Raw genomic sequence first — 25,740 nt, 5'->3', positions numbered from 1 at the left:
ACATGACTAGGTTTGCCCTTCTAGTTCATGGCAATTTTCCTTGAAGGAATGAACAAGTGCAAATAATCGGTCTGATACTTGTACATGGAGGGAGGTATTTGCTGTAGGATTCAGCCAGCTGTGATTTTCTGTAGGGGTTTATATTTTTTGATGCAAGTACATTGGAGGACTTCTGCTGAGATGTGATTCCCGTTGCATTTTGTGAGTTGCAGCAAATTACTCAGAGTTTTCTTTCAATATCTCTCTGGATTATATACTCCTGTCTACTGGCCTCTTACTGCCATGGCATCCAAGTACCTTTGTCAGTGAGACTTCTCTCTTAGCCTTGGACTTCCTTCCTTTTTAGGATCAACCCCCCCCCCACTTCACTTCTGATTTTGTTCAGTTTATGTTTTTTAGGTACCATGGGTTTCATATTTGCCCAGTGCAGATAAGTTGCCTGAATTAGAAATGCTGTGCAAGGAGTGAGGTGCTATAAAAGTTACAGCCTCATCCACACTGTAAATCCTCACGGAACCGTTTCCAAAATCAGCTTTGCAAACTTTTTCTCGGGTAATTTTTATTAATGAGTGCAATGTACATTCAGGCAAAATGTTCCACCCTTGAGTGGGTGGCCACTGCAATTCCTGCCTCTGGAGTGAGGTCAGGTAGTGTGTTTAAGGGACGTTAGAGATACATTAGCATCAGCCCATTATTGGAAAAAATAACTGGCCTTAAAACAAGCTAAAAACATGTTGACTCTGAAAGACAATCTCATTATGCAGCAGTGGTAACAGGAATGAATGCTACTGTTAAACCCCAGCATAAATCTCCGGTTCGTGCTGATCTTGGAGACCTTGAAATCCCATCTGATTTGTTATTTGAGGCAGCTTTGTGCTGGCTTTGTAATTGGTCTTTATCAGACAATTGCTTCCATTCCATAACTGCAGCGTGGGTTCTACGCGCTGGCTTCAAGCTTCCAAATGATCAGCAATTTGACATTTGACATTAAGTGGTTGACCTTTAGTGGGTAAGAGGCAGAGCTAATAATTCCTAGTGTTTATAGCACTGATTTTAGTGTGATATTACTTCTCTCCGTCTCACTTGCATCTTCAGTCGCTGCTGTAAATTTTTTCGAGTTTAAAAGCAAATTGCTAAAGCACACAGGCTTTGATGCGTGTGTGGATGGAATGTGATGCATTGTGGGTGATAATTTTATGTTAGCACAACCACTTAGTCCCTAAAATGACGTGCAAGCCTGTCTTAAAACCTGAGCTCTCTAATTTTTGCCTTCTTTATTTTTTTTTTTCCTAGGGGTCCGAGCCTGTCTGCAAACCTCAGCTCGAGAACAAGAAGAGAAGTATGAAATCCAAGGTGGCCCCCAAAGAGGGCGGCTCAACAGAGAGCAGCTGGTGGGTTTTATTGCTCCAGCCAGCCCATATTAATGACCTTTGGTTCGTGCAGTTCTGCCCTTTGCCACATGCGAAAGTGCAGGAGATGTAAAATTTTAATGTGGTCTTGTACAGAAATTTGATTAAGTGCAAGGTGATCCAAGGAACTGTGAACACCCATAAAGCTGTCAGTTTTCTGTGTTAGGGGGGATGTTGCTGTAACCTTGTCAGGGGAACACTGTATTACACTCGTGGAAGAAGCTGATGGGACAGGGAGTGATGCTGCTTTGGCCTTCTCTGCTCAGCTTTAGAACCTAGTTCCGGAATTGGAAAGAAAAATGTTTTTATTACTATTTGTTTCCATTTAGGGCCACTTTTATATTTAACTGGGTTCATTTCTGGTTACTTGCTGGATTACACAGGAGAATTCATTAACTGCATTGTAACACTAGCTGTAAATATTCCTAACTCATAGTTCAAACCCTGTTGTGCTGGAAAGTAAACAGAAGCAAGAATTTACCACGTAAGCAAGCTTTTCTTGATTGCATTCTTACAGTGAGAACCTTGCATGTTAAGTTGCTGCTCTAGTTTCCAGTGTTGGTTATGTTAAATCGTTGGGGTTTTTTAATGCACTGATTTTTCCTTTCCACTTTTTTCCTCTCTGCTCAGTTGAAAAGTCCTGTATTTATACTTTTTTTTTTTTTTTTTGTCCCCCCCCCCTCCACTTAGCTTCCTAAGTTGTTTGATGGATGCTACTTCTATTTTTTGGGCTCTTTCAAACGCCACCAGAAGAGTGATCTGGCGGAGCTGGTCAGAGCAGCAGGAGGGCGGATCCTGGTGAGGCAGCCGAAGCCGGACAGCGACGTGACGCAGACGATCAACACGGTGTCGTACCACGCGGAGCCCCGCTCCGACCAGCGCTTCTGCACCCAGTACGTCATCTACGACGCGGCCTCCAAATTCAGGCCCGAGAAAACCCGGCAGGGCAAGGTGTGGATGGCCCCCTCCAGCTGGCTCATAGACTGTGTGATGTCATTTCAGCTCCTGCCCGTCCAATGAGTGTCAGTGTCTTGTCAGCGAGGCTTTAGAATGTGGGCAGTCTTGACCTGGTAATCTGGTCTGAAGCTGTGACTTGTGCTTTGGATTCAGGAGAGCTTTGGGCGTTTCAGTGAGTTACTAGGATTGCTGATAGGCTGGAATAAGTGAACGTACAGTGGAGGAGAGAATTGAAAAATGTGCCTTGCCTTATTTAGTATGCTTTATATTTGCATTGAACTTAATAAATGCTTAATGAGTAATCACTGACATTTTGTAACCAAGATTTTGCAAAATGAAACCTTTTGCTTTCTTGATTTGTAGGCGATAGACCCCATTTGTGTTGTGTTTCATATCCATTGACAAGGATCTACTGTATGTGCCAAGATTTCCCAGGCCAGAATTTGTATTTTTTAAAAGAGAGGACTCTATGCATTTGAACCTACGTAGACATCTTGTGTCAGGTGACATGTGATGTTTACTACAACTTCTTACAACTGAATTTTGCTGGAAATTCTTGGCGTGGGATAAGTCTCGTAGAAATCAGAGTTGAACTAATGGCTTGAATTCATCTGGAAGCAGGCAATTTTTGAGAACACTATATTTAAAAATCTTGATTTAGAATTTCCTTATTTTGTAGAAAGATAAATGCTTTCCTCACTTCTGTCCTCATTCATACTTGTAAATGTGTAACTTGAATTTCATTCTATTTTCCTAAGGTTTTGAAGCATTGGGTTCCTTATTAAATTATTATAATAAATATTTCTGTAGGTATGGATGGTTATTATCATGGTTACTTTGAGGAAAAAACTTTAATGATTGCAAAAGAATCATGTCTCACTTGGCACAGTTGTACCTAAGCAGCTGGCTATGCTGGAGCAATATTTGATTCTTTCTTATTTGTTACAATATTTCATGTAATTGGTCATAAGTTATTGTCAGAATCTTCAGCCCTCACTCTGTGCTCTCACCTGATGTGTTGTATCTTTTGTGATTCATAATTGAAAAATGGTGTCTTGTAATAATATGATAGTCGTGGGATAAACCAGAGTTTTTTGTGTTTGCTTTCGTTTTGCTCCTGCTAATGAAACTTTTTGTGTGCAGTAAGTTTGGAGTGTCTTATTGCATGAACTTGGCTGCAGAATAAGTACATGTCCCATACATATCTCAACAGGTAAAGGAAAATACTTTTCTGTGAGCTTGGGCAGCTGTGAAGATCACTTATCACACTGAAGAGCTGCTTTTGCAGATGAAGAGAGCTGTGTTCTGTAACCATTGTCCCTGGAGAGCCTGTGCCAGTTCTCATATGCTCTATACAGCTCCTAGTACTCTCCAGGTAGGACAGGTACAGTTTTCACCTTGAGTAGCTGGAGTATCTTGATCTATCCCTTATGCCAGACCGAGCCATTGCTCTTCCCTGGATGCAGGGCTCATTAGCAAATGGAGCAGCCCATGGGATAAGTGTGCTGTGGGTTTTTGAGCAGATAAACACTGGCAGCAAATGAGGGGCCGAGTCGATACCGTGTGAGTTCGGTGGTTTGTTTTAACAATTGTAGCACATTTTAACTTGGCATTTCATAGCACATCAATATACCTAATGCAGTGTTCTTTGCAAAAGTAGCAGCGAATCTCTGCAAAATTCTGAAGAATGGAGCTTTTCTGCTCTGTACCAGGAAGAAATTTGGCCCATCAGTAATCCTATTCTCTGTCCTAAAGGAGAGGCAGCACATTTACAGATTTTAAGAGCTATTTTTCCTTGGCAGATGAAAAGAAACTCTGATACAAAATTGCCATTAATGTTTTTTTTTAAGCCCTGCTCTGAACCTCTTCAGTGTTCCTTTGAATCAAGTTGTGTTATCAAGCAGAGTTTCTGTCAAATCACATTAAGAATCCCTCCATATCATACTGAGGGGAGATCCTTACCCAAGATTAACTCTGGCCCACCTCCTTCAGGTCTCTGCAGGGATTCAGAGTGTGATCAGTTTATGCAGATACAGACTTGAAGAGCCTCACAGTAGGTTTGATGCCAGAGTTACAGCAGGTGCCAGTCATCACTGAAACCATGTGTAAGTACACAAAAGCAAGAGGTCAGTGACACAGACCCTGCTTAATTTGCTCCTCCTAATTGTTGGAAGCAGAGGGATAGCACCCTGTCTAAAAAGGGCTTACAGTAAGGATACATCAAGCCCCTTAATCCACTGAATGGATTTTGGCTCCTGAAAGCAAGGTTATAAAATCATGAGGCGTGTGGATCATTTCTTTTCTGTCTCTTCTAGCCCAAAAGCAAGGGTGCATTGAAGGAAGGTAGGAGGAGGCAAGCTCAAAATAACGAGGTATTTCAGGCAGTGTGAGAGACTTGAGGCACTGATGGCCACAGTAGCCTGGCATAGTCTGAGGCAGGGAGTGGATGAGTTCATCAAAGACAATCTGTTAAAGGTTAATAAAGAACCTTAGCTGTAACATGAATTTATACTAGCATTCTCCTGCTAGCCTGCATGTACTTAATGTGCACTGATGACTGGGGCATCTCATGGAAGCACAGAATGGTTTGGGTTGGAAGGGACCTTAAAGGTCATCCAGTGATCATTACCTCATGTGAAGAGACAGTAAGTACAGGACTTGCATTCTGGATTATGGGTATTTTTATTGATCAGAAATACTGTGAATCACTGAATGGTTTGGGCTGGAGGGGACCCCAAAGTCCAGCTTGTTCCAAGCCCTGTGGACAGGCACACCTTCCCTTAGACCAGGTTGCTCCAAGCCAAGGACCAATCTGGCCTTGAACACTTCCAGGGATGGGGCAGCCACAGCTTCTCTGGGCAACCTGTGCCAGGGCCTCACTGCCCTCACAGGGGAGAATTCCTTCCTCAGCCTAATGATTTTCAGGCATCTTCCCTTGAAAATTACCTGTTCCTCATAATGACCTAGTTCATCTGGGACACTCGATAACACCTTGAATAGCAATGCCTGGGGCTCAGTGACATCAGTTTAACAACTCTAATAGTTAGAAGATAATATTTTTAATTATATTATTTAATTATATTTATATATATTATTTATATTATATTTTAATTATATTATTAATTATATTTATTATTATAGAATTTAATATTTTTAATCTTTTTGAGTGATGTTGCAATATTTCTGCAAGTGTTTTAGGGGAACAACAGGCAACCAAGTAGTATAAAACAGTGGCTGGGTTTGCTCTCAGATCAGAATTGGCGTGCCTGGGAGGTGCTGTGGCTCTGTTGTCTTGCAGTCCTCTTCTGCATGATAGCAAGCATGGGAGGGTCCAAAGACGTGCATCTTTCTAGTAACTAAGATGTCAGCAAGTGCTTCACCAGCTGGCACCTACCCAGCCTTTGTGGGGCTTGAACTAAAGCCCCTCTCTGCTGCTCCATCCCAAGCTCTGAGGGAGGTTGGACCTGACAGGCTCTGTGGGACCCAACATGGTTATCCCTGATCAGCCTGGGCAGGGCTCATGGAAGGAGTGAATGACTGAAGGGAATTAATTCAAGGGAAGGAATAATCCTAGGTGGGGGATTGAAGCTGTGTGTATTCCCTGCCTAGTTCACGTGCCTTGTTTAAGACCAGACTTACTCTGGAGCAGCTATTTTTTGCTGCAGTCTTCCAGCAGATCCACATTTTGGCTAATGAAGCTCCTGTAAACATTCTGCTCAGGACAAAGCTGTCTGCATGGAAGCCACAGCCTGTTGTAAAACTTCATATTGGTGTGGGTTATTTGGGGAAAATATATAAACACAGGGATCATCTGGTCCCCCTGCCTGTGCTTACTGTGCTGCTTCCAGTTCCTGTGGGCTGGCTTTGCTGCCAGGGTGGGAGAGGGAAGGGGGAAAGTCCATTTACAGCTGCCAGCCCTGCAGTGCCGACAGAGCTGCTGGGCAGGAGCTGTTCTGGCCTGTCCTGTGGATCAACTGCACTGCCAGCAAAGTCTGGGTAGCAGCATCTTGGCCTCTTGTTGAGGACAGGTCCATGAAAAGCAGAACAAAGCTTTTCTTTTTTCCTGCTCAAGCTATTTTGTACTTCAGTGCTGGAGGATCACCTGGAAATGTGATGTCACAGTGATTGCTATTAATCAGTTTGGCCCCATGTCCTGGTTTTTTTGCCTTTCTCTCACACTGTGCAAGAAAAAGCAGTTTGATGGGAAGGTTTGAATCTCTCTCTCTGATAACTAAGTGGGCTGCATTGTGTTGCAAAAGCCAACAAAGCAGGCTCAAAAACTACAGCAAGAGGTCTTTGGACAGCCAGATAGTATTGGCTTGGAAATGGGCAGCAGTGTCTGGATGGAACAAATGAAGATTCAGCTGTTTTTAATAACAGTGCAGCATGTTCTATCTTTCTAGACTTGTTTGATTTAAATTAATGGTAGTTTAACTAGTGTTAAATTGCCCTTAAAAGCAGAAGAACATTTTGTGTGTAATCAGAGGAGAGAAGGGGAGGAAGATTCCCACCTTTATTTATTTTTTTTATTTCCTATGGAGAAGATGCATTTTGTGTGCTTCAATTTAAGTGCTGGCAGGAGGCCTGGTCTGATGAAGTAGCAGAGAGCCATCAGCTCCCACTGTGTGTTTGAGGCCCTGCTGTCACTCCCTGTTCCGAGGTGCTGGGGCAGTGACAGGCACTGGAGTGGCTGGTCCCCGGGGCTTGTTTTCCAGCAGGGGCTGGCATGTCCTGCTCCAGTGGGTGCTGGAAGTTCTCTGCACTGCAGCTGGGAGGAGTTCCCTGTGCAGCACCACTGGTGGCTGCCTTATGACACCTGTCCTGGATGTCAACAGTGCTCCAGAAGCAGAGGTTCCCCCCCATGGGCACATCTGTAAAGCACAGCAGCCCCTCCCCAGGCCTGAGCTCAGCCTGGGGCTGTGCCTGTTCAGTGACAGTGCTGCAGAGCAGGGCTTACCCTCACAGGCCCCTCAGCTAGACATACACCCTGAGAACAGGTCAAAACAGCTATTACAAAGTGGAGTGTGAAGCAGCAGCAAAGCTGTCTGTCTTGCTCAGCTTGCTGAACTGATAAAAATTTACTTATTTCTTCAGCTCATGTGGGGTTGGAGTAATTTCCTGCTAGTTTAGGAAACTACTAATTCTCAGAAGAGCCAAACTATTTGGTGGGGGGAGCAGGTGTGAGGCTGCCTCTTCTGGGGTCTCAGTTTGGATAGGAAGGTGTTCCAATTGCCATACACACCTGTGCACTCCACATTCCCCTGAGGGGGTCCCAGTCTCTCTGCAGGGTTTGTACTGGGTGCCTGACCAGGGAAGTGGTTTTCTGCTGCTCTGCTGGAAGGGTCAGTTTTGAACAGCTGGTGCCAGGGCAAACCCAAATCATTTATAGTTTGGGTCTACCTGGAATGCATGGTCCAGCAAAATTTAATTCTGCAGCATAAAAGATCTGAAGGAACACTTTAAAAAAATGTGGGCCCTTTAATTGAATTAAATATTAATATGGATAATGCAATCAATGCTTTATTGATTGCGTTAGCCACAATAATGTTTAATTCAATAAGTCTGCAGTGCTGGATCTTTTTCTTCCCCTGTGTTTGTTTTATGCTGTGCAGCAATGTAATGCCATATGCTCTGCCTGGCTGTGTCCCCCAGGCTCGTTCTGCAAGAGCAGGAGATGATAGGATTGGGAGAGGCAGAGGAACCAGGCTGTGCTCTGGGTTCAACCCCTTCACCTGCCCTCAGGTTGGCTGTATAAAGTCAGGGTCACCTGTGTGGCTGATGTACCCTGGGTTCAACCCAGCTGCTCTTAGTGGCATGTGTCATTTCTAAAGCCCTCACACAAGCAATGTTGTTATTAATGTAAATATTGCCCATGACTCCCTTGTGCTTTGAGTCTGGAGCCCAGGCCTGGTCCTTCGTTCCTGCTCAGCAGTTGGGTCCCAGCAGCTGTGTCTGTCAGAATGGGGAGATTTTCTACCCTAAGCTCACTAACGTGCTTCTGAAGAGGTGCCAGGTTCTGGTTTTAAACTCAGCCAAGCTTGAATGATTTTATCTGTGGTTTTAGGCAGAAGGTTTTTATTAAATTAAAAGTCACAGTTTTGTTTAACTGAAAAATTGGAGGCAGATGTTCCTCCCAGCTCAGTCCCCTCACAGCACAACATTTCTGGTCTCTGGCTCCTTGCTTGCTGTGTACCTGCTGCACAAGCTGTGGTGAAAACATCCGGGAATGAGCGTTTGTTCTTTTCCAGTGATGGCTTTTTGTGGCCTCTTTCAAGAGTGCTTGGTGAAATCAACCTTGGCTCCATAATGAGAGAACAGCAAACTGCCTCCATGGAATCAGCAGTTCCTGTGCTGTGTGCAGCACCTTGTACCTGGGGCTTGGAAGGGGGCTGGCCCTTGTACCTCGAGGCTTGTGAGGCACAGGCTTGCTGTCCCACCCGTGGCAGGACACCAGACTTGCCCAAGGAGCTGGGTGGGTGTTTGGGCCTCTCCTGCACCCTGGGCCAGCGTGGGACACAACCAGTCTCTGTGGCCACTGAGAATGCTCCCAGCAGGCAGAGAAAGTGGGGTGAGAAGAGGGACCAGGATTTGATTTGGTCTTGTTGCACTCCATCTACATTTGTCAAATCCAAGGAAAAGCTCATAACCTTGCTTCTACTTTTTCCTTCCAGGGCCCATGTGTTTCGGCAGGAAGCCTTGGTAGCGTGCAGGGAGTCTGGGTGCAGAAAGGATGGGCACAGGGAGCCCAGCTGTAGTCAGCTATCCATTGGAACCAGGCTTGGACAGAGAGAACCTGAGGCAGGTACTTTTAACAGGATTTGCACTGCAAAGAGAGATTGTGAATGCAAAATGGAGATCCAGGCTTTCAACTGAACTCCCAGATTCACACATAAATAATAAGTGGTAAGATGCAGCAGCTCCTGGTTGTGGCACAGGCCCCTCACAGACATAAGATCTACCAGTCAGAAGGAACCACAGTTCCTACTGAAGGTCAGGCAAGGCAGTCCTGGCTCTGGATCAATCTCCACAATGATCTGTTACATTGGAGATGGCACTTGCACTACAGGCATGAGCAATAATATTGGACCATGGCAGGTGAACATGCCTGAATGCTGCAGGGACAGAGGCCTTGGGATGGGCTGCACAGTCCCACACATAATTAGTGCACATTAAAGTAACTATTTAAACTGTCTTTGCTTATTAAATGATAATATTCACTTCTGCTCTCATTCTTTCCCCTTGCTCTTCACACCCCTGAAAGAAAAGCACTTAAATCTTGCAATTTCAAAGCAAGAGCACCCAGCAAGTGAAGAAATCCTTCATTTGAGGCAGTTTTGTCTCTTCAATGCCACGAGCATCCTCACCTCTTCTGTTCCTGCTTCACAGTGTCCAGGCTGCTCCTGTTATTTCTTTCATCTTCAAGAAGATGATCTGAAAAAAGATCATTTTGTTCCTGCTGGAGGATGGAGATCACTGTTTTGGTGCTGCCCAGGCCAGCACGAGGACTTGGGAAGGAACTCGTGCATGGGGAGTGGTGTTGCACTGCCCATCAGCACTGGTGTGGCAAGGGAAGAGGTTTTATGCAGGGGCTTCAAAGCTCTGCCCGTGGGGTGAGCAACAAAATTCTCCTGCTGAAGGGGCAGCTGCAAAGCTCAGTTTCCAAATCTTCGCCTCTTGCTGATTTTTTGCAGGGTTTCTCTGCCCAAATAGATCAGAGAACTCTCTTTAATCTTCTTGCACTTGCAACCAGTGTCTCTGTCCCTGCCGTGTCCACTTCAGAATTTCAGGCTTCTCACAGCATTCCAGCAGTTACACACTCCAGTTCCCAGACATTTCCCTCTAATGGATTTTGCATTAGTAGCTGGTATCGGGAAATCTAGTACCAAAAGGTTAATGTACATCCATTAGTCCTTTCCCCCTTTCTTCAGTGCTAGTAGAAGACAACCAATTTCATTAAATGCATTAGGTCTGGAAAAGGGTCTGGAATCACTTGAAATTCTGTATGTGCAGAGCTGTGGGGCTATATTAATGTTGTCCTGTCTAAGCACTGTGGGTAAAGTGGGATTTGCAGATGTTCAGTGATACCTTTAAGGTGTTTTCCAGCCTCCACAACCTTTCTGTTTCTCATAAGAAGAGTTGGGGTTTTGGAGACCTGCTCCTTCCATCGATCGGGGTCACTCACTTGGCACCTCCTACATCCTGAGGGAAGCTGTGTGCTCTCAGCTGCAGGCAGGGTAGAGGAGGAGCAATGTCAGGGTACTTGGGACTGTTGTGTGGGCAGCTGAGGGAGCTTGGACAGCCAGACTATTCCTCCACCTGCAGCAAGTGCTTTTGTCCCTCCTCCCCCTGAAGCCAACACGACAATTCCTGTCCCGCTAATTGGAGCGAAGCTGAACCCTGGGAGTATCTCATTGCAGTCTCTGACCTGCACTTCAGACAAGGTCAAGCTTTTTCACTGCAAAAAATCTATTACTGTAATGATCACAAGTGGTGAGCGGGAGGGGTGGAGGGGGCCTGGCTGTTTGGTTTGCCTCCTGATGTGTTTATGAGTTGAGGAGCTTGCCACATTCTTTAAGTGAAACCTTATGTTTTAGCACAGCAGACTTTTGCAAGTTAGTAATTTGGGTCATGGTACTCTCATGCTGGCTGTCTCTGTGTGTGTGGGCTTTGCACAGCAAGGTTTTGGCAGCAGGAGGAGCTGCTAGGAGCTTCCCCCGTGTCCTATAGCAAGGAGCAGCAGAGACAACCTGTGATGAACTTACTGCAGCCCCCATTCCCTGTCCCCTCTGCCACTGGGGGAGAGGAGGTAGAGAAAAAAATCTCTGTACTGGAGGCTCACTGATTTGAAGATATTAAGGTGAAATGGGGGTAGACAAAGCTGGGTGCATGAGCAGCTTAAAACCTTGCAGAGTCGTGGCAAAAAGAAAAGAAAAAAAAATCCCGTGGGCTTTAATTTCACTTAATGAGAAACCATTCACAGCGTTCCATTTCTGATCCATATCTTTCCATTTCTATTCTAATGGTAATTACTGTAGCAGTTTATTAACAAAGAAATCATTTGATAGCTTTCACATGTTCCCATACTTCAAGTATCTAACAACCTATTGATTCGATAGCTTGGCAGCCTTCCTGATTGAGGAGCTGGAGTTTGATTTCTTTTTTTTAAGCACTTCGATCATTTCACATGCAAAGGATAATTATTTCTCTGGTTGAAACAAGGGATGGATTGCAGAACGATGGAGTCTACAGGGTCTTCTTGTGTGTGATCCCTGCTGCATCCAGTTGAGCAAGCAGCGCTGTTAGAGAAGGACCTTGAAAAATCGTCCTTGGGTTGGATTTCTGATCCCTGGGTTCCTGCAATCAGCAATGAGCAGGTATGCAGCACACCTGCAGAGGTAATGTCAGTGTCTGACACTACTGAGTGTAATTATGTTGCCCAGAGTAGCTGTGGATTCCCCATCCCTGGCAGTGTCCCAGGCCAGGCTGGATGGGGCTTGGAGCGACCTGGTCTAGTGGAAGGTGTCCCTGCCCGTGGCAGGGAGTGGAATGAGATGATCTTTAAGGTCCCTCCCAACCCAAACCATTTTGTGATGATTCTGTGATATCTTTATGGAGGGGGCTGTGTTTGCACCCCTATGTCCTGCTCTCAGCTGGGCCCCAGCAGGGTGCTGCATGGAGCAGGTTTCACAGTGGCAACGTGTTTTCACAGCCCTCTCTCAGCTGCAGGTTTGTGGCACTGCTGGTTGATTCACTGCCCCTGTTCTCACTTTCTGGACTGTTCCTCACGTTTTCAAGGTGACTGGAGAAATTTTCCTGGGCAGCAGCTCACACTGGTAGAGAAGACTAGGGCATTACAGGGGCTCCTGGAGGGCTGTGCAGTGTGTGGGGGGTGAGTCTGCCAGAGCACACGAGCCCAGAACCAAGGGCCAGCCGTGGCCCAGCCCCCCAGAGACAGCCAGTAGCCAACCTGCCACTGTGCTGGGATGGCTGGTGTGTGTGAGGGGTGGCACAGGCTCACAGTGGTGAACAATAAAGTGGTGTTTCTGGGAGCAGTGTCTGGCATAGGCTGCTTGGGCATGTTGCTGTGGTGCTTTTTGAGGACTTCTAACAAATTGTTTCTAATTATATTGGAGGCCTACGTGGGAATTGTATTTCTGCTGTTAGATAGCAGAGCACCCTGCCTAGAAAGAGGCCCAGATACTTCAGTCAGTCCACTTGGACCAAATGCCTTTGGTCACATTGTGAGCCCTTCTAGAAGGAATAAGGGGAAGAAAATGGATGGAGGCAATTTGCTGTAAGTTTTCTTATGCAGGTTTTGAAAGAACAGAAACATTTGACCTCTATGAGGAGAAGCTGCTATCTGTGTCCTCTCAGGGCTTTCCATGCACGTGACCCTAATGGGCCCCTGAACTGGTTGGTGAGTAATTCATTCCTCCCTGGAACAGCCTGGATTGATCATGCAATGCCCAGGTGACCCTACAACCTATCGGGAATAAGGTACTGGAAGAACTTGAATTACAGGTTGGTCATTTTCCCATCTAATATATCACAGACTGAAAGCTTTATGACTTCAGAGCTTACTGTATTAATTTTATGCATGAGTGCTTTATTTTTGCCATATGAGATATATCACTGGCTTACTGGAGCAAAATATCATTAGACCTGGAAAGGGATTTGGTCACTTACACTTTGTCACCAAGGATCATTGCACATAGATTATGTAGGGCTGTACTGTGCCATTTCTCATGTGTTTATTAAGTGATTATAAATATCGAGCAGCGCGCCTTCAGGGGACACTTGAGATCTGTTATTGTAGTAACATTTCATTGAGAAAGATGACACACACAGAGTGATTTGTGCCTTAGGAGGGTCCATCAAAGGGTTTGGCTGAGGAGAAGGCAGAGAGAGGTCTGTTCTACCTTGAAGGAGCCCTCCTTCATTGGTTTTAGTCTTAGCTGTCCCCATCCCTGGAGGTGTTTAAGGAAAGACTGGATGTGGCACTCAGTGCTCTGGTCTAGTTGAAATTATGGTGATGGGTCACAGGTTGGACTCGATGATCTCAGAGGTCTTTTCCAACCTAAATAATCCTGTGATTCTGTTACTATTGTGCATCTTCTCTCATCCTGGTGGCTGCCATTGAGGGCTGGATCCTGACTCACACAGGCTCCAACCTCTGCTTGTGCCAGAAACTTGGAGTTAATCAGATCAAAGTACTTTGGGTACTTTGGTTTCCCCCATCTCAGTTCAGGATGTCAGCCTTGAAAACCCCACAAACTTGGCTTTTCAGAAGTGCTGAGCCCACAGTGTTTATTGTTTCAATGATAATGAATGGAAATTTTATATGAACCCATAAAATCCATCTGTTCACCGTGAACATTCAAGGTACTTCTGCACAAGCCATTTAGTGGCATGAGGTGATAGGACAAGGGGGATGGCTTCAAACTACAGAGGGCAGGTTTCAATTAGATGTTAGAAAGAAGTTCTGCCCTGGTGAGGCACAGGTTGCCCTGAGAAGCTGTGGCTGCCCCATCCCTGGAAGTGTTCAAGGCCAGGTTGAACGGGGCTTGGAGCAACCTGGTCTAGTGGAAGGTGTCCCTGCCCATGGCAGGGGGTGGAACAAAATGGGTTTTGAGGTCCCTTCCAACCCAAACCACTCTATGATTTCCCACAGCCCAAAACTGTGCAAGAGTCCACCTGAGAGCTCTTCATTCCTCAGTCACCAAGGCCAAAGATCAGCCCCCGACTCCAGACTTCCCTTTCCATTTTCTGCCAAGACCAACAATGACCTGATGCCAAGTTTTCCCAGGAATTCTGTTCCTTTTTCATCACTGCAGTGGGTTTTATTTTTCCACAGAAAATTAACTTGTAAAGCAGGAGAGTTGGCAAAGGCTGGGCTTCTTCTAGAAACTGATGCTTCTTTAGATCCCTTCTTTTCCTTTAAAATCTTATATTAAAATGTTTGCTGCTGGGTATGTAAAGCACAACCTGAAAATGTGGCTGTTCTCCATTTCTAGATTTCCACTTATAACTGAACAGCTCAGGCCCACCTTTGATTAAGTGATCCACAGAAGAAAAAACAAACCTGCTATCTGCCTCTTAAAAGTTAATTAATGCTTCCGTAATTCACTAATCAAAAAGACTGAGATGAGAAGTAGGTGAGCAGTTAAAGAGCTGCATAAATCCACCAACAAGACTGATAGAAGCCTGCAATTGTGTTCTGAGCCTGAGAACAAGAGCAAATGGGGTTAAAATGATTTGTGACCAGGAGAAGGCAGAATTTCCCTCTGTTACATGACTGCATGTAACTTTTATTAGTTTGATGATGTACAGTGGGACTATTTCTCTTGGAAATGGCTTTTTGGTTAACTTTTCATTTTCCTTCCCAAAGTGAACTCTCCCTCACAGTGGTGTGAAGCACAGCTCCCTGAGATTTGCTGGCCCCCAACTGTATTAGTACCACTTGTAGTCGCTGTAAATGACCTATTTCAGAGCAGGCACTAAAGCCCTTGTTTTCCAGGTAGGTGAGCCCTCACCCTTTACTGTGCAGCATTTCCACAGCAGGGCAGGGATGAAACATTTGTTGGTAAAAAATAGTAAGAACAAAACTCATGAGGTGTTGCATTGACAGTTACATCACTTTTATAGCAGCTCCTCTTCAGGAATTAGAGGCTCTGTGCTAATTTAATATCACTAAACTGGTCCTGCTTTGGGTGTGGTCTGTCCTCCTGATATTGCATTTCTAGCCATGGCACTTCAGTATTACCTGGTGCATCCAAATAATATCTGGAAAAGTACCAAGTTCACTTTTACCTGTGAAAGGCACAAGTTCCCAGGGTCAGAGAGGTGGTGCAGATTAACATACATTTGTCACCAAATAGATATGAGAAAAACAGGTGGAGGGGCCTCTTGCTCATACCTATGGGAATAATTTCCTGTGGGGAATGGAGCATTTAAGATCCACGGGGAATGGGGAGAGACTCCTGGTGCTGGTGCTGGATGCAGCATCCTCTCATGAGGCCAAGTTTTACCCCTGCATCTTCTCTGGTCCAAATTTCTGTTTGGTGAAGGGAATGTGGCTCAACTGTTTTCACGTTTCCTTCTTTTCATGTTTTCTAATCTGCTCGGTCCCTCTTTTCTCTTCAAAGGTAAGGGAAAGGCTGGGACACCTCAAGGCTTCCCTTGGACAAGGCTCCAGCACCGTTGCCCACTGCTGGCCCCTGCACATGGAGGCAGCAAAATCTTTGCTATGATGTGTTATGTTCCTACAGGTGTTTTTATTACCCAAACAGTGTCTTCAGTCTCAAAAATTAAGGCCAAATGCCCCTGGCTGGGTAATGCTGGTTGAAGAGTGTATCTGACAAAATGACTGAACAAGTCTGTGGGTTTCTCAAAACCTCTCCACCCTGCTGAGGGTTAGAGGTGCAACAGGCCCAGCCTGGCCAGTGACAGTTCCCTTGCTGTGGTAACTCCTTCTAAGGGGGTGTGTGTGCTTCCCTGGTCAGGAATTCAGGCATGCATCCACATAAATTTCTATTTCTACACTGACCCTCGAGATCTTGTTTCCCATTCATCAGCTTCTTATTTCTGCTCTTGACATGGTTTCACAGAAGAAATTTCCTGTATTTCTGCTACAAGGCACAGCCACTGGTAGCACACAAACATTGGGGGATTTTGGCCTAGGAAATGATGGCTTTGGTTTGCCATCCACTTTCTCAAATCCAGGAGGATGGAGCCCAGGTTGCCACTGTTTTGGTGAGAAGTGGGACTGCAAATGATGCATCAGTCCCCAGGCTCCAGCTGGAGACCAGCCTTGGATTTTCTGAGAAGCTCCAAGAGGAGCAGGCAGGGAAACCCCATCGTCTCATGGCACCTGTGGTATCTCCACCTCACAGGCCTTATGGTATCTCCACTTTTCTCACGCTGTCCCCTCCCACAGGGAGACTCTTTCACCATCATGGAAATTTTAAGGGTTGTCTTTCCCTACGTGTCCCTGTTCCCTTGCCCAAGGCTCCTGTGCCTCCTCCCATTTCTTGTTTTCCACCCTGCTGACAAAAGCAGTGGGATTTAGGATGTTTAAAGCGAAACCACGAGGGCTAAAACATCCCATGGAGCTTCACAGCATGATAACAAACAGGCTCTATTACCCAGGCACGTCTCCATTTGCTTTCCCTTCACGCCGGCGGGGGCGAGGAGGGGCACTGCCACCGCTTGTTTGGAAATGCAATTAGCCCAAGTGCGCAGGCCTGCGGCAAGCCAGGAGGATAACCTTGAATCCAGGGAAAGTTAGGGGGAATTTAAAGCCATCTGCAGCTCCAATGGGTCCCCACGCACCCCTTTCACTCGCAGTTTCTATTCATGCCAGTAAAGTGCCAGAAGATCCGCAATACAATGGGAAATTGCTTCTTTGGGTATCATTGCATCTTGACTTAGAAGTGCTTTAACCTTGGCCTCATGCTTCCTGCGGGGCCTGTTGTCTTTGCTGCAGAAGTGCCGACACCAGCCAGGAACGTGGAGGATTTTCCATCTGAGTAAAATTAAAGCCCGAAACCTTTACCATCCTCTCGGTGCCAGACATGCTCTACCTGCATTAACTTGAGCTTAATGGACTGCAAAACGAGCCTTTCAGCGTGTATGGGAGTGGATTATTTGCAGCAGAGCAAGTTCCTCACATTTTTATCTCTTCCCTTTCTCAAAGCTTTTGTCCTTTGAAAAAAAAAGAGAAATGGCAACGACAGCCAAATTAACGGAACAGAGCAGGGCCTAGGAAGTCCAGAAACCTGTTTGAGCAAGGCAGAGGGTGCATCCACCAAGCCAGGTAACTAATGAAAACAGCAAAGACCACTGGTCCCTGTCTGCTAAACCAAAATGATGTTTATTAACCAAGTACTTGGTGGGCAGAGTGGGGAGGCCCTGGCAGAGGTGCCCAGAGAAGCTGTGCCTGCCCCATCCCTGGAAGTGTCCAAGGCCAGGTTGGACAGGACTTGGAGCAACCTGGGGTAGTGGAGGGTGTCCCTGCCCATGGCAGGAGGGTGGAATGAGAAGGACTTTAAAGGTCCCTTCCAAACCAAACTATTTTGTGATTCGATGCTCATCATACATAATTTGTAAGGACAATGTAAAGCCTGTTGAGCCCCATTTTTTCACCTGCTTTCTTGGAGTTTTGCCTTTGAGATTCATAGGACTTTTTCCAAAACTCCCTAGGCATGGATTTGGCTGTTTGTCCAAACACAGAGCCAAGCCAGTGCTGCAATACCTGCGGAGAAAATCCATATGGGCAACGGGATAATCCCTGTGCATAATAGGGTGGGAGAGCGGGCTGGTGGTTTCTTTTCAAGCTTTCCTGGGTTATCACTACCAGGAGAACAGCACATGGAACATTGTCTGTGTTTAATGGCCACAAGTACCTTCACTGTGTCCTTTCCAGTGCCAGATGCCTTAGAATCTAAATGAGGATCTTTAATGGTGGCATTAATTATTATTGAAATCCTGCTTTGCCCCACTGAAACAAGTCTAAATAGCTCTTGCTCTTTCTCTCTCTCCCTCCTTTCCCCAGATCCCCATCTCCTGTATCTGACACCAACATCAGAAAGTCACATGGCAAAGGCTCCTTTCACCTGACTGGTTGGGCCACTGAAATGGGGCAAAGTGCAGAAAGGGTCAGGGACATGTACCCACAGCAGAGATGCTGCAGGAGCCGAGGATCAGAGAGGCTGAGTTGGGGAGGATGCCCTGAAACTGTCAGATAATGTCCCCTGGTGCTATATATATGTACTGTACCCACCCTCTTGCCTTCTTCTATGGGAAGCCCAGTGCCAAGAAAGTATCAACTGACAGCTCCCAGGGATGCAGATAACGAATTAAAATACTTAATAAATTAAATGCAGGTAACTCTTCCCTGTGAGGGTGGTGAGGCCCTGGCACAGGTTGCCCAGAGAAGCTGTGGCTGCCCCATCCCTGGAAGCATTCAAGGCCAGGCTGGACGGGGCTTGGAACAACCTGGGATAGTGGAAGGTGCCCAGAGAAGGGCACATGGCAGGGGGTGAAACAAGATGGTCTCTGAGATCCCTTCAACCCAAACTATTCTGTGATTCTATTCCCCCAAGGGAGCCAGCGTGGCCAGAGGACATGAACTCCGAGAAAGGAGAGGCTTTGTCTGTCTCACACTGAACAGCCATCGCTGCCCAGAAGGTGAGGCCACCTCTGCAGGTGGGTCCAACCATCACCTGTCCCTCAGCCCCGGCACAGAGGAGACCAGGAGTGCTGGTGGGGGCACCATCTAGTTCTGTGCCAGCCTGACTTAGCTTTCCTGCTGTACTTTGTCTTTCCTTCCTATTTCCTAGTGCATAATTATCCCTTTGTCTGTGTGTGGCTGAGTGGGGGCATGAACTGGCATCTTCTGAGAGCAGACCTCTTTTAGGCACTGAGGTTAGTCATGGTGAAAAGGTACCTTCCCTAAAAAAAAAAAAATCCCTCTGAAAATGTAGGAAGTATATCTGCAAATACAAATAAATACAATATGGTATATTAAATGGACCTTAAAAGGTCCCTTCCAACCCAAACCATTCCATGGACCTAAATATATAAATACAGTCACTTACTTTCTTTCCATACATTCTATCTTCTGTGTTTTAAAAGCTGAGCTTCCACACTACAAGGAAGGTGGATGGGCCCTCTTTCCCCTTTAACAGCCACCAAAGACAAACACTTCATGGCTCCTGCTGTGTTGGAATCTGAGGATTTGCTCTTTGCCTTTAGCAGAGCTGTGGCTGGATGGGGGCTGCTGCAGCAGATCCACCATCTGAGCCAGGGGATGGTCCCCAGGGGACTCAGCTCATGATGTGCCACTGAAGCCATTCCATGCTGCTGACTCAAGGAGCACTGGGAGGATGGAGAGTACCCAAAGTCCAGGATTTTCCCAGCCTTAGCCTGGTTTTAAGCGTGCCTTGCAGGCTCCTGGGAGAGAACGACATCATCCCGCTGATGCTCTGCAGGTGATCCGGAGCTGAATCAGCCCCCCCCGGGGTGTGCAGGAAACATTCCACTAATTATAAAACAATCTTGAGTAATGGCATATTAATGAGGACAGGGAAAGGTGATGCTCTCAGGATGGGCTTTCCCACTGCTAGGAGGAGGAGGGAGCTGTACAGAACTGCAGCACTTGGGGGAGCAAAAAATCATCCCATCAAAGGAGTGAAGCTTGGGCGTAAGGAACCCCAGGAGGAAGGAGCATTTTTCTAGCTCTGGGTCTGTTTCTTCTGCAAAACTCACTGCTACTCCTGCTGAAGGTGTTGCCTCCAAGCTCTCCACTCTCTGACCTGCTCTTCTGCTCCAATTCAAGTCCTTTCAGCTCCCTTTTCTAGCCACATCTCCTAGGCTGTATCATTTCTGTCTCCCCTCATCTCCCCTCTCTACCCCTCATTTTTCCAACCCATCAACTCTACCTTCCCCTACTTTCTGCCCTACCAAGCTCCCTGCTCTTCTCTACCTCTCAGCATCTTCCCTCACCTTCATCTACCTTCTTTTCTCCATCTCTCACAAATACTTGTCATATTCTGAAGAGCATCAGCCCGGGGGACGGGAAGGACGGTGCCCACGGAGGAGGTTGTGCCCCCCTATCTAATAACATATGTATCAGGCACCTTTCCCTTCAGCTGGCAGCCTTGGGAAGCCCAAGACGAACCTTTCAACAAGATTAAAGAGATGGTATTAATTGCTATCGATCACAGGTCAACAAATTAAATTGCATCTGCAACTGCATCTCTGAAAGGTCTAAATGAGAAGAGTAGTTAATGGGTCTGGCTGGCCCAGAGCTGTGATTAATTAAAGGCAGAAATGAACTACAACGTTAAAAAAAAAAAAAGGGCAGAAAGGAAGGATACTGGGATGAGGATAAAACTGTGGTGTATCTGGAGAGCACCTGATGGGATTTCAGTTCTGGATCTGCCCTGGCCTGACATGGGCTGAAAGGAAGCAGAGCCAGTAGCAGTGATTTTTGGGGCTACTGCTCCAAGCACATCAGTGCTGTGGAAACACTGCCCACCTATGATTGGCAACTCTTCCACATGAAGAGTGGAAGATTTCCCAGAAAATCTGATCTCATGGAGACCTTGCAGACACCTCTGTGATGGGAGCTGCAGGGCTTTCCCTCATGTCCCCCACCTGCACACTCCAGCTCCCTGTGCGTGGTCCATGGCACGTCCCCTGCCAGCAGCCTTTTATTTTCCATTTGTTTCAGGCACAGTGCCCTGAAAGGGTGAAGGGAAAAAACCCAAGCATTCCCATGTTGCTTAGCAATCCCACTGCTCGTCCCATGCTGGTCCAGCACCGCAGCATCCTGGTGGCAGCTGGGAGAAGAGTACTCCTGGGTGGGAATAAGGGCGCTACAGTGACTCCTTGGGAAATAATGAAGTAGCACAGCATGGAATGGAGATGGTGCTTAATTAATAACGAAGAAAATAATAATATGTGGCACGTATAGAGCTGTACTTGTTCCAAGCACTGTACAAACATTAACTACAGTAATTAAGCTGTAATTAATTGGAGTAACTACTAATCAGTGTAAATAATGATGCATCTGGAGGTACCAAATGGAGTTTGTGAACTGAAAGCAAATTTCCATGTTCAGGAAATGGCATCAAATACAAAAATGGCATCAAATACAAAAATGGCACCAGAAAAAGCCAAAGCCAGATGGAGGTTAAAGCGAGAGCCTGGGAGCCGTGTCAGTCCATGGCAGCTCCCAAAAAGGGAATCCCTGTTTGGCAAAGCAAATCTGTTTTACTGAGTTATGGCTGAGATGCTCCCTGGGCAACACATCCTGTCCATGGGACTCTTGTGGCTATTTCCAGACCCCAAGCCCACTCCTCCCACTCCAGCAACGCTCACCAGCACTGTGGAGAGCCAGGGGCTGGAGCAAGGGATGAGATGGGGAATTGGGAGCTTGAGGGGCTGATGATCAGCAGAGTAAAATACACCACAAGTATATAATTTTGGGGTTTTTTGCTGGTTCACACACTTTATATTTAACAAAATAATTTTTTAATAATATAGTCTTTTACACATCAAATATTGTTTCTAGGACACCTCGACCCCCCCCCCCATTTTTACAGATTGTTTTTTTCCTCACTAGTTTCAGGCACACTATTGTTTGAAAGTTTTGAAACCGGATAGTCATTGACAGGCAACAGCTCACACAGGAATGTGGCAACAGCACCTCTGATGCTCAGCCTGCAGGAAGCCAGTGCTCAGCTGCAGTACAGCAGTCGCTGTGCTCATGCTCATCCCACCCCTGCCCTCCATAAAACACCAAAATGGGGAGGAAATAAAAATGTAAAGGCAGCAGTGTGTATGAACCGAGCCCCATGTGCTGATCCGCTGGCGGAAGATGCTCTAGGGGGGATCTGCGGCCGCCGCTGCCGAGGGCAGGTGCTGCACTGAAGTCTGAACTCAACAAAACAAGCACCATCACCCTCATGGCCACGACCAAAAAAAGCAGGGAACCAAGCGTGGACAATGATGGGAAAGGCTCCTGTGCTCACCTGGGCAGGCAGAGCAGGGAGATGACGTTGGTGGCTTTTCTTTCACAGCATCACTTGGAAGCTGCAGCCTGAGAAAGCAGGAGGTGCCAGTGCCGAAAAGCCTGACGGGATCCCTCGGCTGCAGGTGGGGACCGTGGGGACCTCTCCTCCTGGGAGGCAGGCACGGAGCTGCTCCTAGAGACACCCCTCACCAAGAGGCAATTCCCATGGATGTGGCCAGCCCAGCCCCATCTCCCTGTGCACCGTGGCTTGCTTTATCCCCAGCAGCATGGATGCTCCCAGGGAGAGCCAGGGCAGCTCCCTCCTGCTGCAACAAAGGGTCTGTCTGCCAGCTGAGCCAGGTTAGTGCTATGGGACATTCCTGGAAACCTCCCTGTGTGTGGGGATCAGGTTGGTGTGACCTGCTGTTGCTGAAGGCAATGAAATGCTGCCCTTGGCTCCAGCAAGGGCAGCCTTGGCACCAAGGGATGGGACAACGCAGGTGGGCACACACTCAGCCCGAGAACCAGGAACAGATGGGACCCTCATCCTTCACCACAACGCCCGGCCAGGCCTCACACAGAGACCATCCAGGTGAGACGCTGCTTTCTTGGTGCCTTTCCAGCCCCTCCTGCCTGTTTGCCTGTCCTGCCCTGCCCTGCCCAAGCAGCCAGGGTGGGCTCCTGCTCCCATCAAGGTCACGGTGACTGTTTAAGTGTCTTCAACTTTATTGTCCCCACTCAGTGGAGAAAGTGTAACACAGATACAGCTTTGTGTCTTGGCTGTCTGGCCCATACCTGTGCATCTACCTCAGTCCTGCTGCAGGTTACATTCCAGTTGGGGTTTTTTTTAACACCTTGCTCCCCTTTTAATTTCTACCTCCCTCCTTAGTCCTTAGTGCCACTCCCACTTATAGACACAATAAAAATGCTCCATCCATCGCTTCACTCACAGCTGTATTGTCCCAATGATCCCAGCTTAGGAAGAGGCTTAAAAAAAAAAAAAATCACAATAGCAAAAAACCTTTAAATAAATAAATGTGAAAAACCCCACGATCCACGTCGCAGAAAGTGAGAGCGGTGAACCGATCGTCGGCTCGAAGGCATCACCAGTCTGAGGACTTGCGTGGGCCGTTCTTTTTCCTCCCCAAACCTGACCACTGCATCCCTCCCAAGCACTGGTAATTACAAAAGCAGAGGAGATACCTAGACACCAGATACACAGTGTGCAAAGCCAGAGAAGAGCAGGAGGGGGCAGAGGGAGACCCTTCCCCGCGGGTACAAATCTCTGCTTGTGCGGGACGCTCGCAGGTGTCGCTGGTGACCCTGCTGCAGTGGCGGGAGGTCGGACGCGGGGGCAGCATCGAGGCCGTTCCTTCCTCATCGTCCCCAGAGGGTTGTTTGGCGCTGGCGGGGGGTCGGTCCCACTACAGAGCCTGCTTGCCCTGGCATTCCCGCTTGGAGCACTGCGCCGGCTTCCACCAGTCCCCGTTGTGGCAGTGGCAGATATTGCAGTCGTCCACCTTCACCTCGATGCCGGCGGGAATTATCGTGGTTCCCGCAAAGCAGTTCGGACCTGCAAAAACACACGGGGGCAACAGAGATAAATACGTCTTTGGTTCGGAACGGGGTGCAGCAGCTCTGCCCCAGCCCCTGGGAGCAGTGAGGTGCTCAGCCCCCACCCCTCACTGCTCTGGCCACAGCACTGCCGAAATCCCAGCAATGCTCCTTCCAGCTGCTCAGTGCCGAGCCTTTGCCCCACACCCATCACTAGTCTCACTTTTTTGGATGCCTTCAGACACTAAAGGAAAAAAAAAAAAGGCCTCGGAACTTTCCTTCTCTGTTTCTGTACCCAACCCCTACAACAAATGGCATCGGATGCCCCATCAATGCACTCAGCTTGTTTCTACTTTAGTTGCCCTCTAATTTTTCTCCTTAATTTTGCCTGTTGGACAAGACCATGAGGACAAGCATCAGGACACAGCCCAGCCTTCGCTGCTCCAGCCTGGTGAGCTTGCACTGAGCTGCAGGGACCAGAGCCAATTCGTCCCCACAGCAGCCGGGCTGCAACACCAGGTAACGCCAGGGACCCCCCCACCAGTTGGGGCTATTAACCATGAATGAGCTGTAGCATCAAATTAGCAAAATAATTCACCTGTCAAATAAGCTTTCTAATGAAATCTATTTTTTTTTCTCAAGGGTAATTCCTTTAATCTGCTCATTATTGTTTTGGGGGGTTTTTTTAGCTTCCTTATTACACAGTATATCAAAGCTGAGCAGCAGGTCAGCAAGAATCTTATTTCCCAGTCACAGAACAGTTGGGGTTGGAAGGGACCTTAAAGCCCTTTCCTCCCCCTTGTAAAAGCCCCACAAATACCCACTGCCACCTGACCCCCTGCAAGCCCTCCCTTCCTCCCCTCTCCCTCCTGCATCATTCGGTGCCAGGAATTACTGTCACAGCCAGCAGCACACACACAATTCGAGGCAGTCGCATTCACAGCACTGGGGAAGCACAAAGACATTTGACAAGTCTTGTGGCTCAAGTGCCGCTCTGAAATGTCACCCCTCGGCTGCCACCGGTTCTAATTGTGCCTCCAGTGCACGAGGTGCATTCCAAAGATGAGAGTGTGTACAGACATGAAATGATGGGCAAGTTCTTGCTTAAGTCTTGGGCTTAAGGCTGTTTGAAAGGGTCTCTACATGGCTGGAAACTGAGCTGTAACCAACCCAGTGCTGGGGTCTCATGTTTAACAAGTCTCAGAGATGTATTGATTTATTAGTGCCCTCACTTTATTTATTAAGATGCTCCTCAGGACCCTTTGTTCAAAAGGCCACCGGTTTGACAGGGCTGGGCTTAACCAGACCATTCAGGGTGCCTGAGTGTTATTTGTGTTTAAGCAACCTCCTGACGTTATTAAAGGCTTCTTCAAATGCAGATCAGTTCCTACTGCAACATTTCACATCCATCTTCAGGAAGCCACAACAGAAGTGCTTGGAGAAAGACACCTCTGATGGCTCCTGAACCAGAATCTGGGGTGACAGGGTGTTCCCCAGGCCTGCTGGGGAACATGGGTCCTGCATGGGTCCTCCATGGCAGGGCCTGGGAAGGCAGGCTGTGGCACTGGGAAGGTCCGTGTGCTCCATGATGCCTCCTCCTTTGCCTAGCCAGCACATGAATCCATCAGGATGCCAGGAAGAAGCAGGCTTTTGCTCCGGACACAGATCCAACTCCACATGTTGATCCAGGGTTCAGGTGACACAGCTCTGCTGGCAGTGGAGGAGCAGTGCTCTGGAGTGGGGGTGTTTTAAGTCTGCTTGAGCTGGGCTTTGCCTGGACAAGCTCCAAAGGGCCCCTCCAACTTCAGTCATTCCACACTGCAAAGAACTTCAAAGCCAGGAGTTACCAGCCAAGGACACACAGTGACACAGAACAGCCCAACTCCACCTGTGCACACATGGGATCTGTGTTTTCCTTTGCAGGCCTGTGGTTATAAAAGTCATGGCCCATTCTGGTCAGGAGCTGAAGATCTCCCAAGCCAACATCTCTCCTGAAGACACGGTCCTGGTTGGAAAGGCTGTAATCCCAACTGTGGTATGTTTCTGGCAACCCACTGAGGTTGTCATACTTTCCCACAGCTTTTGGGTCCCTGTGCTCTCCATCTCAGATTTAATTCTCTGCCTCCTGGAGCCCAGTGGGACGTGGTGTGTTGTGGCTCCCAGCAGGGGCCAGGTCGGCTCATTTGCTGCCATTAAATGTCCAGGGTTCAAACACAATGAAAATGCCAATATTGTATCCAGCTGCACTTGAAGATGAAATAAGTACCTGTCCCTCTCTAATGGGATGCTCTGAGTGCCTGT

General features: G+C 47.3%; 2 protein-coding genes across 5 annotated transcripts in view; one reads left to right on the top strand and one right to left on the bottom strand.

The window, feature by feature from the left end:
• BARD1 (BRCA1 associated RING domain 1) overlaps window positions 1–3,512 on the top strand; it is a 41,754-nt gene extending 38,242 nt beyond the window's left edge. Inside the window, exons 10-11 of the mRNA XM_018071578.2 lie at window positions 1,294–1,391; window positions 2,100–3,512. Of these exons, the coding sequence (XP_017927067.2) occupies window positions 1,294–1,391; window positions 2,100–2,429 (428 nt within the window). The 3' untranslated portion in view covers window positions 2,430–3,512. The remainder of the gene's footprint in view (window positions 1–1,293; window positions 1,392–2,099) is intronic.
• A 19,310-nt stretch (window positions 3,513–22,822) lies between these two features.
• Window positions 22,823–25,740, bottom strand: part of VWC2L (von Willebrand factor C domain containing 2 like) — a 122,082-nt gene continuing 119,164 nt past the window's right edge. For 2 of the 4 annotated variants that reach the window (XM_018071933.2, XM_008934580.3), the window contains exon 4: window positions 22,823–23,458. In XM_018071933.2, the coding sequence (XP_017927422.1) occupies window positions 23,310–23,458 (149 nt within the window). In that variant the 3' untranslated portion in view covers window positions 22,823–23,309. The remainder of the gene's footprint in view (window positions 23,459–25,740) is intronic. The other 2 variants (XM_025895019.2, XR_001920578.1) reach the window with 2 other exon arrangements.

The sequence above is a fragment of the Manacus vitellinus genome, unplaced genomic scaffold (genome assembly GCF_001715985.3).
Source record: "Manacus vitellinus isolate BGI_N305 unplaced genomic scaffold, ASM171598v3 scaffold_20_pilon, whole genome shotgun sequence".
Lineage (NCBI taxonomy): Eukaryota > Metazoa > Chordata > Aves > Passeriformes > Pipridae > Manacus > Manacus vitellinus.
Note: the sequence above shows the minus strand (reverse complement) of the source record. Positions and strands in the feature narration are given on the sequence as shown.